Source organism: Leptosomus discolor, chromosome 10 (genome assembly GCF_034619465.1).
Source record: "Leptosomus discolor isolate bLepDis1 chromosome 10, bLepDis1.hap2, whole genome shotgun sequence".
Lineage (NCBI taxonomy): Eukaryota > Metazoa > Chordata > Aves > Leptosomiformes > Leptosomidae > Leptosomus > Leptosomus discolor.
Window position 1 is genome coordinate 10,393,502 of NC_141400.1, and position 14,590 is coordinate 10,408,091.

A 14,590-nucleotide genomic window follows, 5' to 3' on the forward strand; every position below is an offset into this window, starting at 1 on the left:
TGTACTGTGAGATGTCTGAAGAGACTGACTACCTGGCTCCCCACATACATCAACTTTATTGGTAAAAAGCAGAACAGCAGACAATCAATAGCAACAAGCAAAAATTGTTTATTTGTGCCAACACTGAATTACAAACCCTGAGCTTTTTGCATATTGCATGTGCAGGAACATGATGTCAACACTACTGTGCTGCAACAGGAAGCAAAAGATAAGACTTGGTGAACCATCAGCTCTTCCTGAGCATGAGCCCGTCACTATGTTTTTGTTTATGTTACACTTTACGAAGTAGAGGTTACCAATACAAACAATCTTTTCTTGGCAACTTTATCCTTTCTTTTATTTCACAAAATGTTTTAAGCTATTGCGAATACATCTTTTATTTCTAAATACTTGCCTTATTATTAGCAAGAGGCATGTATACAAAAGCTACACCACATGCAGTTTCTGGTGTATGGTCACAATGTAGAACTTCTGTCCCTTGACAGAAGAGACAATGAGATGACAAAGAGAAATAAATCAGAAACTGAAAATTAGTCATAATTAGTAGGCATTTTAGAATATATTTCTGGAAAAGTTATTTGTCCTAAAGATTCATACATCTTCTTTATAATTGTCAGATGACTATGCAAATATTAACAATGACATGACAACAAATGACATTATCCCACATATGGAAATGAAGCAAAACCTAAATTTCCAAGCTCTTCATTTTCATTATTCATCTACACCTAATCACAAACACTGGGAAATATCACTGTAAAATCCAGTGAGTGCTTGGTTTTTCTTTTTTTCCTAAACTGAAAAGCAGGGGGCTGTTTTCTCATTCTGACAGCACACTGAATTTAGCACACACCACTCATGGTACTCTTTCATCCATGGCAGCTAAACTGAAATGTCTGAGTTTCTGGGGCACTGACGCTTCACAGCACAGAGAGTGATGCCCCATTAGGAGCATGGCGAGATCCTCTGCACTGCTCACTGAAAGGAACAGAAGCCGGCACAATGGAGCCACTGATTAAGAACAATCATGGAGGATTTCCTATTATGCCAAGCTTCAGAGGGAAACAGTAAGCAACGTAAAGGAAATGAGTGCATTTGCTCAAAATGAAAAGGTCAGCCAGCCACAAATTTTCAGCTTTGATATACACGTAACATTTTAACTCCCATTTTTATCACAAATTATAGCTTCCCAAGGCCTTCAGGAAGTTGACAGAGAGATTGCAAGGTCATTGGGTGGTGTGAGAACGGAACTAACTATGATTTACAAACTTGTCATTGCAGCGTATCCACTTTTGTGTAATGAAGAACAAAGCAACCACCCTAACAGCATCCCTTTCGCATCTTCATCATACAGTTTTAAACAACAGCTCCTGTCAGTATCAGAGAGATTCAGACCTCCTCCCTCAAAATCCCCTGCAAAGCTAGTTTAACAGAAGACAACGTGGATAGGCAAAAGCTGGTACCCTCCTGTGAATTGCTGACTATGTTGCAACTCTACACAGATTCTGCCAGATGCTCATTCACATTGACATCACTCAAAGTTGAATAGCAGTGACTGCAAGCACAGCAAAATCTTTGATACAAAATATTGTTGCATTGGGAAAAAAACCATACAGGACTCCTGGGTTCCATCCACAATACTTCTGTTGCCTCCCTATCACAACTTAATCTCCCCCAACCTTAATTTTCTTGTTTATCAAGCAGAAATAACAGCATTTAGCCTTCTGTTACGGGCCATTGTGAGAACTGGTGAATCTTCACTGAGTGTCTGAAAGATCACTAAATTAGTTTCACCTGAACAAAAGGACTATTTCTATTAATGCAACAATACCAATGGGATTTATATTGTTTTAATTATGTCCCAGGCTCCTCAGCTTTCACACAGCTCTGAAAAACAACTGTAAACTATTTGTGTTGGGTGAAAACAGATGCTGAACAGGTCATGATGCAGGTGTAAAGGGAGTTTTGTGGTTTTTTAGCTAGGGAAGCACACAGCAAACAAAGAGTGAGACCATGGCACTACTGAAGTTAATGGGAATACTCATGGCATATAATACAAATCAGCTCCTTGTACAGCATCTGCTGTATCCCACAGAGCCTCACTGAGACATAACTAAAATACCAAATCAAAAAAGACTTCCAAACACTACCTCAGGACTAGACTGGTAGGACAAAATTTCAGCCTACAGTACTTGAATGTATAATGAAAAATCCATTAGTGACTCACTTTTTCTAAGGATAGAAGGCAGCATACCTTATGAGTCAGCTTTCTGCTGAGAAAAAAGTCCTACCTTCAATGGACCGGGAGCTACACCATTGAAAAAAGCATAATTATCAGCCATTACACTGTGGGACAGAGTGGAGAACAGGCAATGAAAAGAGCAAAAATATATGAAGGACTTAGCTCATGGAGGACCTCTCAGCATCATAAGGCTGACCTTTAAACTCAGTGAGAAATGAGAGTTGACTCAATTCATCACCTGTCTGGGAAGTTTACTGCAGACTTTTCTGGAAGTCAAAGCACACATTAATTCCGTAGCTGTGATACTAACAAGAGTAGGGGTAAAATAGGTAGGACTGGTTGCCACAGATAGGTGTCTGAACCAATTAGAAAAGGAAAAAATGAGACAAAGGTAAATAAACTTAATGTACTGAGCATTATCAAATTAGGATGACTGTAACGGATGAGAAAAATTTTGAATAGTGTTTCAGTCAGATAACATCTACAGATAAAGGAACAGAATTATCTATAAGAAGAAACGTGCTGAATACTGAGAAAAAGCGATACGGGCTCTAAAACAATTTGAGGGAAGTTACTTGCATCTGTCTGAACAGAATTACACAGAGTAAATAAAGGGAGTCACTCTTCTGCAAGCTCTGGGCCAGCAAGGTAGATTTTTTTTTCATCTCTCATTTCAGCTAAGTTCTTACTCAAGCAAAACTCCCACTGGAGTCAATTAAATCTTCCTTCTGATTTTAATCAACATATCTAATGCAAGACAAATCCTTTCTAGTTTGTCAACTTTTTTATACCTTTTGGGTCTATGCAGTCATCTACAGTAGTCGGCCTGTGCTATATCTGTTAGCAATGTACATACACCTGAGTCATGGCACCCTAGAAATAAGACAGCTAAGGAGGTCAACATTTTGGAGGCTGGCATTCTTCTCTCGTATTAGATTTACACTAGATTAATTTCATTGTCTTCAGTAAACTTCAGTGTGATTTTCATGTGGGTGAGTCAGAGAATTTGGCCCTCCACCTGGAATAATATGGGCAGACAAAATTCAACTTTTTTTTCACTTTTTCAACGTATTCACACTTCCACTCCTCCTCATTGCTCTTACCTAGGATACGCTGCCTACACGAGGCCATTGGGAGAGGGCATGCAGTATTATGCCACTTAGCAGCTGGACTTTTTCTTGTGCTTTGGGCAAGCTAAATGTGTTTATTAGCTATGCCACAAATGACAAATCTTACTAAAACTGATTGATTACCAGAGAGAGAATGCTTTGCCTAAATTCACTGCTTCCCCCTTATCTTCCCCCTCAGAATTTACAGTCAGAGGCAAGAGGCTCAATCACTTTTGCAATTGACAGCAAAAGGCAATAGCAAACTTTCTCCAGGCACTGCTGCTGGGAAGGAATCTTCAGTTCCAGGGGTTTCACACTCAGATTCACTACCTGTTCTGACCTATTGCCCTCTCTGGGGGAACCACACCTATCTCATCCCTTTTCCCTGCCCTGTCTCAGAGACAGAGGGGACACGGGAATGCAACGTCACTGACGTAAACTTTACGTGGCCTCATTGGTATAACGGGACGTAACAGAAGAAGTTCCTCATTTCCATAAAGCTCCAGTCATGAGTCATCTCTACCTTCTACCGCTCCAGCTTGTCACTCTGACGAGTCTCCGGACGGCAAGTGAACGTACTGTGCTGTTCGTCAGTCACATGCTCACAAACGTTGGCCTGGGTGTTTCAGCGCCTGCAGTGGGGAAATAGAAAAATGTAAAATGTGCACATAGAATTTCCCTGCAGTGTGGGAAAGTTGTGAGTCTAGCTTCTCGTGCAGTGGAAGGGATCTAGTCATTAATCATTAACCCACATTATCACGAGCCAACATCTCAACTTTAAGCCTTTGCTGGCTATAGCTGAATGCCCATCAGCCGTCCATCAAATCTCTGTCCTCCTGGAGAAAAGTCTAATATTAATTAACATAATGACTTACATAATTTCCCATCCAGAAAACTAAGGCCAGAGGGCTCCCTGCTCAGAGCTGCTTAGAAAATTGGCTGTAGAGCTGGGAAAAGAACTGAGGGATGTTGTCCTGTACAACAAACCAGTGGTTACCCAATCAAGAATATCTTTCTCCATGTCAGCACAAAAGGCCAACACATCTACAACAGTGGGACTAGGTATATGTTTGTCGTAACTCCCCTGAAGACAAGAATGGATTTCAGTCTTTTTAAGCTTTTAAGTTTTAGGCTTAAGGAGTTAATCCCTTTGGACACCCTATCTTCTCCAAGGAATGAGGTTACTGCTCTGAACTGCCTCTGGAGGAAACCTTTCCCTGTACATACACTTGAGAGGGAATCTAGGAAAATTAGTTTCATTAGGCTAATGTTAGCCTTTGCGAATGCCTTTGTAATGAAGTTTTCACCTTCCTGACGCTGTCCACACTACTTTCACGAGCAAAAAACATCCACTGATATGGAAAAAGGCAGCAGGGAAATTCCGTTGAAATAAGTAGAATTGGAAACTTCTCTCTTTTTTTGCATAGGGTTGTTCCCATGATGATTTCAGGGAAGAGAGTGCGTGAGTGAGAACAGAAAGGGGCAGGGAAACACCAAATACTTTGAATGTACACCCTCAAAGGCTGGATAAAATTTGAAAAGGGTTACCATAGAATGGAAACATTTAGGAGAGAGAACGGAAGAAAGTGAAACACAAATGATGAGAGACTCATGTTTCAGTGCTGGAAAAATCATGATGAACAGCACAGTCATCTTTGTTTATGTGTTTTTTATACCCATACCACAAAGCTAACCAACAGGGAAGGGGCTAATTACTGTATCACTGAACCCAACCTAATACACCAAGGTTTATTACCTTGGGCTCAACACTGTGACAACCAAAATGCATATACAGATTTCAGAGTCAGTACAGGCCAAAGAATTGCCCTGGACATTATAATTTTGGCAACCAATACTACAGAATGATAAAATATGAATTTCAAGAGAACAGAATATGGATGTTTTCTAGGCCTTCTTACTCACAGAAACTTGACAAATGCCTGTAGATTGCACGTCAGGGTGATCACAATCTGCCCATATCTCTGACATATTCCCTTTAGTAGCCTCTGACACCAGAGATGAAAGTGTACAGACATCTTACTTTACACCATAGGATGCAGCAGAGCCAAACTACATTAACATATGGCAGCTAAGATTAATGTTTGGAAGTAGCCCAGTCTCTGAGTCAGACTGATCCTTTCCGTTCTTAAACTTTAAAGTGCCAGGAAAAAAGTAAAAAAGTCCAATTAAAATAAACCCCAGCTAACTTCACTGCAGGCTTATCATCACAGCGTGAGGAGGGCAGTATTCTGCTCTTTCTTCTGCGAGAAGATTGAGCAAGAAACCATGAAACGGCCTCATAGGAGACAGACTGAAAGGGGTCTTCTTTGACGAGGGTGAAGTCTGGAGACCGCTACACCTGGCTTCCTCTAAAGGCAGGGGGATTTTTCTGTAAATGTTTATCCGTTGCTTTGTTCAAGTCACTTTGGTTTAGTGATTTCTGATTATGCACACTATCATTTGAAAAGGACCTTTCAGTTGAGCTTTTTTCTCACGAATCAGCTCCTCAGATACATCTCCTCTTAGTTTCTGCCAAGGGCTGAAAATTCTTATCCTCACCTCTACGTTCCTGCACAAGTCTGCCTGCATATCTGCTTTCATTTCTTCCCAATTCCCTTCTGCTGGGCATTCACTTCTCAAGCAGTTTCTCTCTTCATTCTTTCATATCTTTCCACACTTCTTTGCGTGCTCTGTGTATTTACAGCACTCTTTCTCTCCATATTCAGCTCATATATGCTAGAGACAACACTTGGAGGTAATCACCAGTTTGGAGGCTCTGTTTGCCCAAATTGCAGATCGCTGAAGTCAGCAACAAGGATAAATGCTAGATCAGATTGCAAGTCATTTGAAGCTGACCACCCAAAACTAACTCCACTCCAAATCAGAGGCCAGATATTGAAAAATCATACTCTAACAATGACACTTCAGAAATGCTGAGTCCACAGGCTCCAGGTGAAACCCACAGAAGGCCAGAGACAATGACCTCTGGCTTCATTCATTAGAGGGTTAATAAAACCTTTTTACAAAAGATTTTCTCTAGCCACGCCCTGACTTCTGTAACAGATTCTTTAGCACTGAAAAACCTCCCCAATCCACTGACCATCATTGGACTGCTAAGTGACCAAGAGAGAATGACGAAAACACAAGTGCCATTTGCAGAAGAGGCAGCCTGCTAGCAAATCACAGAAGAAGCAATTAAAAATCCACATCCTTACTATGAAAAAGATGAAAAAAGAGTATGTATCCCTTGTCTGAAATGTCCCACTGGGCTTACTCAGCTCCCTTAACACTACACAATATCTAGAGGAAACCACTGAGAGAGCTGATAAGGCGGCACAGACAAGCATGCCAAAAGTAAGTCAGTAAAGTGCTATTCGATATCTCACGCACATGGCCGGTTCCAATGGGTCAAATGATGGGTGAGAACCTGCTAAGCTGCAGTAGCGTAACTGGCTGCCCGCGGAGTGCTGCCGGATTTGGCAAGTCTTCCAACAAAGCTTCCAGTGCCTTCTTTGAAAAATTCCTCCTCGTCAAGGTTTTAGTTTAGTTAAATTGTTTGCTGCCTGAGGGCCTTTGTGATGACCCAGTACTTTTGAATCCTCACATACCCATTCTGTTGGAAAATGCTGGTTTCCATGTATCGCTGGCCACGGGATAGCATTCCCTCCTGCTAGACAGAGACCTAAACACAGCCTGACCTTGCATTTGGATGCCTGAGCTGGATTCCACACCTTATACCTAGCAAGAAGCCACCCATTCTGAGAAGGTCATTCTTGATGCAGCAAGCCAGGCACTTAGCATCCCTGGCCTCTGCTGAGCTTTCGGACTGACTCCCCACTGAGAGCAGGCTGATGCAAGATCTCTGGGAGAGATCCAAAATAGCACTCAGGCACCAAAGTGCAACTTATGCAGACCGCTGGCTCCTGTGCTCAGGAGACCAACGCAGGAAAGCTCTGCCTCCCCTCCTCGGCTACATCAGATGCTGTAAGTGCCTACGGTTTCTGGTGAAAGCATCTTTAGGTGCCAAAAGGTCTGGCGCCTTTTTGTGCCCAGCAGCCACACTGCTCTGGGTGGGCTGAATTCTGTCAGCTACTTCTTGCCTAAGTCAATACAGAAATCAGGTGGGGTTTTTGCCAGAAAGGACTTAAGGACCCAATTTCCTGGGCATGCTGTGACTAGGACTCAAACTACACAGCAGAAGGGAACTCTCAGGAGTGCTCATGTGCTTACAGGTATTTAACATTAGTAAGTCGTGGACCTCTTCACCAGTATTGCAGTCTCAATATTGCCACTGTTTCCCAGCTAAGAGCCCTAACCAGGCACCCTATTCTGACAGAAGAAATTTGGTGCTCCTGGTTACACCATAGCTCAGCTTTTTTCAGAAGCTGGGCAAAGCACATTTTCCTCCCTTCCTCTGAATGCCCTAAAGTTTCTCACAGCACTTCCTGTTCAAAGGTCCAGAATGGGCTTCCAGGGCAGTGCTCTTCGGTGCTTGGTCAGTATTTAAAGTAGGGGAGGTGGCTCATCTCCCAGGCATATCTTCAATGAGAAGACCGATTCAGGTGTCCATGCCAAATGTGTTACTAAACCCATAAGCAAACACTTTTTGGTCTCATAGCAGAGTTTCACAATGAGATATTCAGATGCTTCCTTCTCTTAAGTATTTCTTACTGGCTGACATAGGCATCTCGCCACTCGGTGTACTAGCTAAGGGCACTTCAAGTCCTTAGGTTCCTAACTATTTCTCTTCAGTATATAGGGAATTTAAGCATTTAACTCATTACAGAGCATTCCCTCTTTGAGGATCAGGTGCTAATCCTCAGCTCTTCTTTGCTGCTAATCTCAAATCTCTTTGAGATTTTGTCCTCTGTTTTAGTGTTCAAAGTCCTCTATGACAGGACTTTGCTCTAGATAACTGTTAACTTGCATCTCCCTTTGACCATGACCTTTCATGTGTTTGCAGTCTCCTGAACTACACTAAACACTAATCAATATAGGGGTGCTGTGAAAGCATGAGGTAAGCCTGTGACAGGAGCTAAAACTTCTTTGTGGAGTTCGTTTCTATGGTGGAAAAAGAAACTAAATTAAAAAAATGTTCCGCTCACTGTGACTTTCCCATGGCAAGTTTCTGGCACCCAAAAGTAAAGCAAACAAGCAAACAAAGAGAAAACTTATTAAAAACAGGGTAATTTTTCTAGGGACTTTAAAAGCGGTAGATTCCCCTTAGCATTGCCCAACAATGTGCTTGTCTACTGTCACAGTACAAGGAAGCAGCTACATGGCTGCACAGACCCCCTTCTCCATACTCAAACATACACACAGCAGCTGTACCCAGCCCCATGATCTATCAAACGATCAGATTATTTCTGCTGCATATTGAACAGGAAGAAGAGAGGTGGTTATTATGTCTTCTTAAGGAAAAAGCTCAGATACTCAGTAAAGAAGGACCTTATGTAGTAAGTTGAGTAGACACTAATTTATTCTACTCTCTGTTTAAAGTCCAGTCTCACAATAACAGACCGACAGCATAACGTGTCATAACGATAAACACATACTATGCTGCAACAAGACTTAAAACTTGCTTTTTTGTTCCCTGGTATTTGGAAAGTACTGTCAACATGTCGCTTACTAAAATCCTAAGAGGAAGGGCTGAACTTTCATTACTGATTATACTTAGCACAGCACTTGTATTTGAATTCTTCACCTACAGTGCATCCTGTTCCTTTAGAAAGATTTCCTCACATGCTGTTATTTATATTTTTAAATGCTTTATAACATTTTCTCTTCATTCTTTAAAATGTTTTTTCCTTTTCCTGAACGGCAGTTGTGTTTAATGCTTCATGCAGTCAGCGACACACCCTGCAGAATACAACACATAATGAAGTAAACACGCCCTGCAAAGCAATGCGCTCACTTCAATCCCCAGCCCACCCCGACACGAGTGCTACAAGCATATCCTGTGAATAAATGCACAAGGGCAAAACGTCGCGGTCCGTACCCTGCCACACAACATCCCAAACAAAAAGCTCCACTTCAGCTGGGAGCAAACACACCTCAGCAGCATAAGGGGCATAAGCGAACGAGCACTGCACCTTCCCTAATGGGCACTGCACATTCCCAACTGATGGACAAAACCTAATTGACCTAAACGATGACTGTACGTACCCAGCTTTACCTTTAGCAAACAATGCTGCTCATGACCCAGTCACAGCACTTACAATACCTTCCCAATGCAAGAGTCGTAGCACAAGCCAGAGGCTAACATAAAACTCAGCCGTGTGTAAGGAATCACAAATAAAACAAAAGAGGAAATCATACATGAGTGTTACAGGATGTTACATTATCCAAAACTATGCTGAACAGGTAAGGATCAAGGTTACCCTTTTCTGGGAAAGAGGAAATTTTGAGATTACGAAATAGAGACAATCAAAATTGATCACGGATCAACATAAACTCTATTAACACAAAATTAAAATGAAAGAATAGAGTATCATCTAGAAATTAGGAATATCTAGGAAACCTGGAGACAAAACATTTTACCTTCATGAACAAATTTATGGAACAAATATCCAGGAAGATGATTCAAATAAAGCACTTTTTGGCCACTTTTTCTTTTTTTTTTTAAATAAGAAGGAGGTACCAGTTTTGTTGCTGTGAGGCATTAGTTAGGAATCCAGATAGAGTCATCCATGATCTGATTTATCTATAAGAAAGTGAACCGGAATGAGGAAAATAGTCTTTTTTTTTTTTTTTTTTTTTCCCAAGAAGAATTACGAACACAGAATCAGGAATGAAGGGATTTGCTAATTTTAGAGCTGAAGCTGATTTTATTCTACAGTCTTAGGTGAGTCAATTCATCCTTCTGCTTCAGTTTCTTCATTGATAAAGGAGTCCTGAAAATATTTACTTACTGATTTCAGACTAGCAGTTTGACTCAATTGATGCTCCTAACGCAATTTGAAGAGAAACAATAGATAGTTTTTGGGCTACTGTTGGCAGGAAAATGTTAGTTTATTGCTCACGTGAAAAAAAAGAGTTAACTTTTAAATCAGCTGTCAGTATCAGTTTACTCATTCCAGTTCTAAAGATGTGACAAACCACCTCGAACAAACTTGTGCTTTAAGTTCCCATTCTAATACACAACATGATCTAAGCAGCCGCACCCAGCTGGACTGCGGACAAATTCCTGTTCTTATCTCAGGCTCACTAGAAGCCTTATGTAATTAAACAATATTGTGACGAGGGTCTTATCTCGGGGCATTAACTTCTTCTTCCCTTGGCAAGGATGTAATTGAGCTGGACGCAATTGGAAAGCTGTCCTGGCGCTGCTCTGAGCCCATTACTTTCTTCAGAGTTTGACCTTTTAGTTGCAAACACAATCTTCAAAATGTGAGCTCTCGCTGTGTTGTGTTCTTGAGCCTCGAGCCTGCAAAAGGAACGGCTCTTCAAGGACACCTCAGATTTGTCTTTTCTAGCCACTTCAGCTCTCTCTTGGCTCCTGAGAGAGTCGGTGCCTTTGCACAAGACAGTTCATAATAGCTAATGATATCGGGGCCTTGCCAGGAGCCTAGACGAGCACTTGGTTGTGTAACTCTAACTTGATAGGCACTGTTTTGTTTTGGTTTTTTCCACTATAGATAGTACCCGCTGGCTATGCCTATGTAATTGGTTCGACCTCATGAGAGATAAGAATTGTCTCATTAATTTCAGTGGGTTGTTCAGTTTTGGAGCACAACGCAAAGTGCAGCAGGATTTCGTGGCTGATCAGTTAGCAATCTGCTGAATACGCTTGCACAATGGAGTTGGACAATTTAGACGCCTGAGACAGATTAAAAAAACCCAATCAGGTATTTTTAACTATTCCCTGGGGGCCTCTGAGGGATTTTGCCTTGTTATCTCACCCTCAGGATTCCTCCAGTTTAGTTTTGAATATTCCCAGCATTAATTATTACCTCTTCCTTTAAAAGGCTGGCATTGATTAACAGCTCTGACTTCGGTAGTTTTTCTCTCCTGCTTTCAGTTTAAATTTCTTTTTTTATCCAGCTATGGGCCTAGTTTCTGGGTGAAAGGGAAAAATGGAAAGATGTGGATCTCTGAGTACAGAGATTATGACAGCAGGAGGAAGACGAAAGCTGCAGAATCAATTAGAAAAGCAGTATGCTACACACAGCATATTTAGATTGCTGTCATTTCCCCCTTTATCTTGCCCTGCTTTTAGACTTGAAGGGCAAGAGTAGCTGTATTTTGCTCCTGCACTGTAATCTAACGTGCACTGTATGCGAGTGACAGCACTTCTTAACATAGCAGTGGTCACACTACCCGTCTCAAAAAGTCCCTAACTGGTGCTATTAGCTGGTGACATTATTAAGGGAAGGATCCAGGGTGGTGAATGGAGCTGTGAGATTAGCCTCATGCATTGCATTAAACCTGGCAGGGCTACAGTCAGACAAAAGCATTGAGGGAAAATGGCAAGACTGGGGAAATGTCTCACCTAAAGAACAGGCAGATTTTTCTTATTGTAATTCCTTGGCCTCCGATAAAGCTGCAGAACGATTTTCAAGAGCAAGTGAAAAAGCCATGCTGGCACCAAAGGAGTTCACCCTCTGCTGGGGAGGGGTGCATGGGGGTGCCCATCTCAGTGGTGCAGGGGTGCTCCTCCTTCCCTTGTGGGCACTTTGAAGCGTGAGACTTTCCCCAGCCTGTCACTGTGGCTTCCCTCTGTCTCCAGACAGAGAAAACTCTACGCTGCATACACAAACGTAAGCTGTTATTACTGCGATGCTGAGAATGCAAGAGATGCCCGACAAAACCTGAAACACCGCACCTGCGCGACCCGCCACGCTCTGGCCTGCAGGCCCGGGCAGTCCCGCTGGACCGGCTGAGGCAGCCCGTGTCCGCGGGCAGGTCCGGATGGCTGCGGAGGAGCCGGCCAACTCCAACCCGCCTTGCTAACGCGGGCAGCGACTGCGGAGAGCCAGCCACTGCGGAGAGCCAGCCGCGCAGGGCTCAGCCTGCTCTGCCGGGCGGGGTCCTCTCCGGGCAGTCCCGGAGGCCAGGAGCCCTGCGGCTGTGGGGCGGCAGGTGCTGCCAGCGCCCGGAGAGGTGCTGCGAAGGCCCGCGGGGCACCGAGGGGGCCCTTGGGTGTTGGAGGCACCGAGAGGGTCGGTTGAGGGGCCACCGGGGCAACGGAGTGCCGGGAAGGGCCGGGGGGGCGGGAAGTGAGGAAACCACCATGGGGGTGCCGGCGGGGCCCTCAGCGCTGCGGGGCAGTGTGGGCATCGAGGGGGCCCTTGAAAGCTCTGAAGGGCCCCTCATAGCCGGGGGCGGGGGGGCTGAGGGGACCCCTGGGGAGTCAGCGGGCCCCGGAGCGCTGCCGAGGCGGCGGGCTGGGGCGCGGCGGGGCAGACGAGGCCCGCGGAGTGCCGCGGGGCCCGGCCGCGGCCGCACCCCCAGCCCTGCCGCCCCGGAGGCCGCCGCTCCCGCCGCTGCCCGTAACCCGGCGGCGGAAGCGGCGTCCGGCTCCAGCCGCCCAATGGGCTGGTGCTGCGCGGCGGCGGGGTCCGTCACTTCCTGGCCCTGCAGCCGGCGGCAGCGAGGCGAGAGCCGGGGCCGGGGGCGGCGGGGCCCGCAGCCTGCCCGGCGCCCGCCACCAACATGCCCTTTGACTTCAGGAGGTGAGTGCGGCCGGGCGAACCGCCCGGCCTCGCCTCCTCGCGGGGCGCGGCTCGGCCTCGCTTGTCCCTCGGCGGGGCCGCCCGCTCCCCTTCTGGCCTCCCCCGGCCCCGCCGCCCCCGGCCGGGTCAGGCAGCGCGGGCGGTGGTGGGCGCCCCCCGCCCGGGAGCACTCGCTTATGCGAGGCCGCCTTGCAACAGCGAGGCTGGGGCTGGGCCCGTGACCAGCTGCGGGTGAGGTGAAAGCTGAGGGGGGAGGGGAGGGTAGATGGATGGATGGATGGATGGATGGATGGAAGGAAGGAAGACGTAGGTCTGGGCAGGGAAGGGACGTGGGAAACTGGGAGGCTATGCCCAGCGAGTGGCTGTTATTATATAACACTGTTGTGCAAAGCAAGAAGGAGGAGGTGTGTGGAGTTTCGAGCTTCCCCGGGCAGGACGGGTGGAGCAGCGGGGCCTTGGGGGTGACCGCTGCGGGTATTGCACAGGCCCCCGTGGCAGGTGTCGGGGTGGAGGTGCTGGGCCTCTTCTCCTCCTACAGGTCCCCGGGCTCCCAGAGGAGCTTTAGGAGGTCACTCCTTACGGTGAAGCTACGTGTGAGTAAAGCTGCACGCCGCAGCTCTGATGGCTGGGAACCGACGTTGGCGCCTTCGCCTTTGGTTTTGGCATTTTGAGCAGGTGTGAGTTGTGGGATTTGGCTTTGCTGCGGGGCTCCTGCATCCTGTGGGCGATAGGAGTCAGTTTCAGATACCAAAGCAGAAGCAAAGATGACCCCTTTGGTTCAAATGGAGCTGAAGTAGCAACTCTGGATTCATTTTGGTTTTGAGCTGTTCCTGAACCAAAGATTTGTAACTTTCCAGATTCATAGATGCCATGGGGAAGATGAACAGATGAGTTTTCCCATGTAGGTTTACTGCAGCATTAACATTACAGTAAGAAATACACACGTTTTTGTTAACTGAGAGATACAGTTGTTGGTTGATGGTTCTCATGTAGGGCCATCATGAACGGTACATTTGCATGCCTCTGAGATGACAGAGGGAAATGGTAATATTGCGATTTTTTACTTCTCCCAAACAAAAGCTGTATGTTGTATTTTTGCTGTAATTCTAAATCAGGCCTCTCATTCATACAGGCTAACAGGATCTTGTATGTGATCCATAGGGCACTATTGAACATGGAGGCAGTTGCTTCTGAATGAAAACTTGCTGAAGGTGGAAACAGCATCTGCTGGATCATGTGGGATCCGGGGCCCAGAGCCTTGTTTCTGCTTTTGTGTAAAATTTGATAGAAAAATTATTCTCAGCTTTGGAGACGTTCTGCCAGCTGCAAACCCCATTGCCGTCTATTTTCAGGCTTGTACAACACATGAACAATAAGAGATCCTGGGTTGTGGCTGTCACTTTGTAATAGCAGATAAAATGTTATTTCAGATGTCTTTGAAAATGTAATTTTTGTTGGGTCTCAGAATGTGCATGTGGTAATCATCTTAAGGGACAGTACTAGTGCTTCACTTTGGAATGGAACAAAGACAATACGTAAAGGCTGAGTTGCAGAATTGGCGTTAA

General features: G+C 45.1%; 1 protein-coding gene across 1 annotated transcript in view; it reads left to right on the plus strand.

Moving 5' to 3' along the window:
• Positions 1–13,372: 13,372 nt before the first annotated feature.
• ERGIC1 (endoplasmic reticulum-golgi intermediate compartment 1) overlaps positions 13,373–14,590 on the plus strand; it is a 56,782-nt gene continuing 55,564 nt past the window's right edge. The window contains exon 1 of the mRNA XM_009949006.2: positions 13,373–13,593. Within this exon, the coding sequence (XP_009947308.2) occupies positions 13,373–13,593 (221 nt within the window). The remainder of the gene's footprint in view (positions 13,594–14,590) is intronic.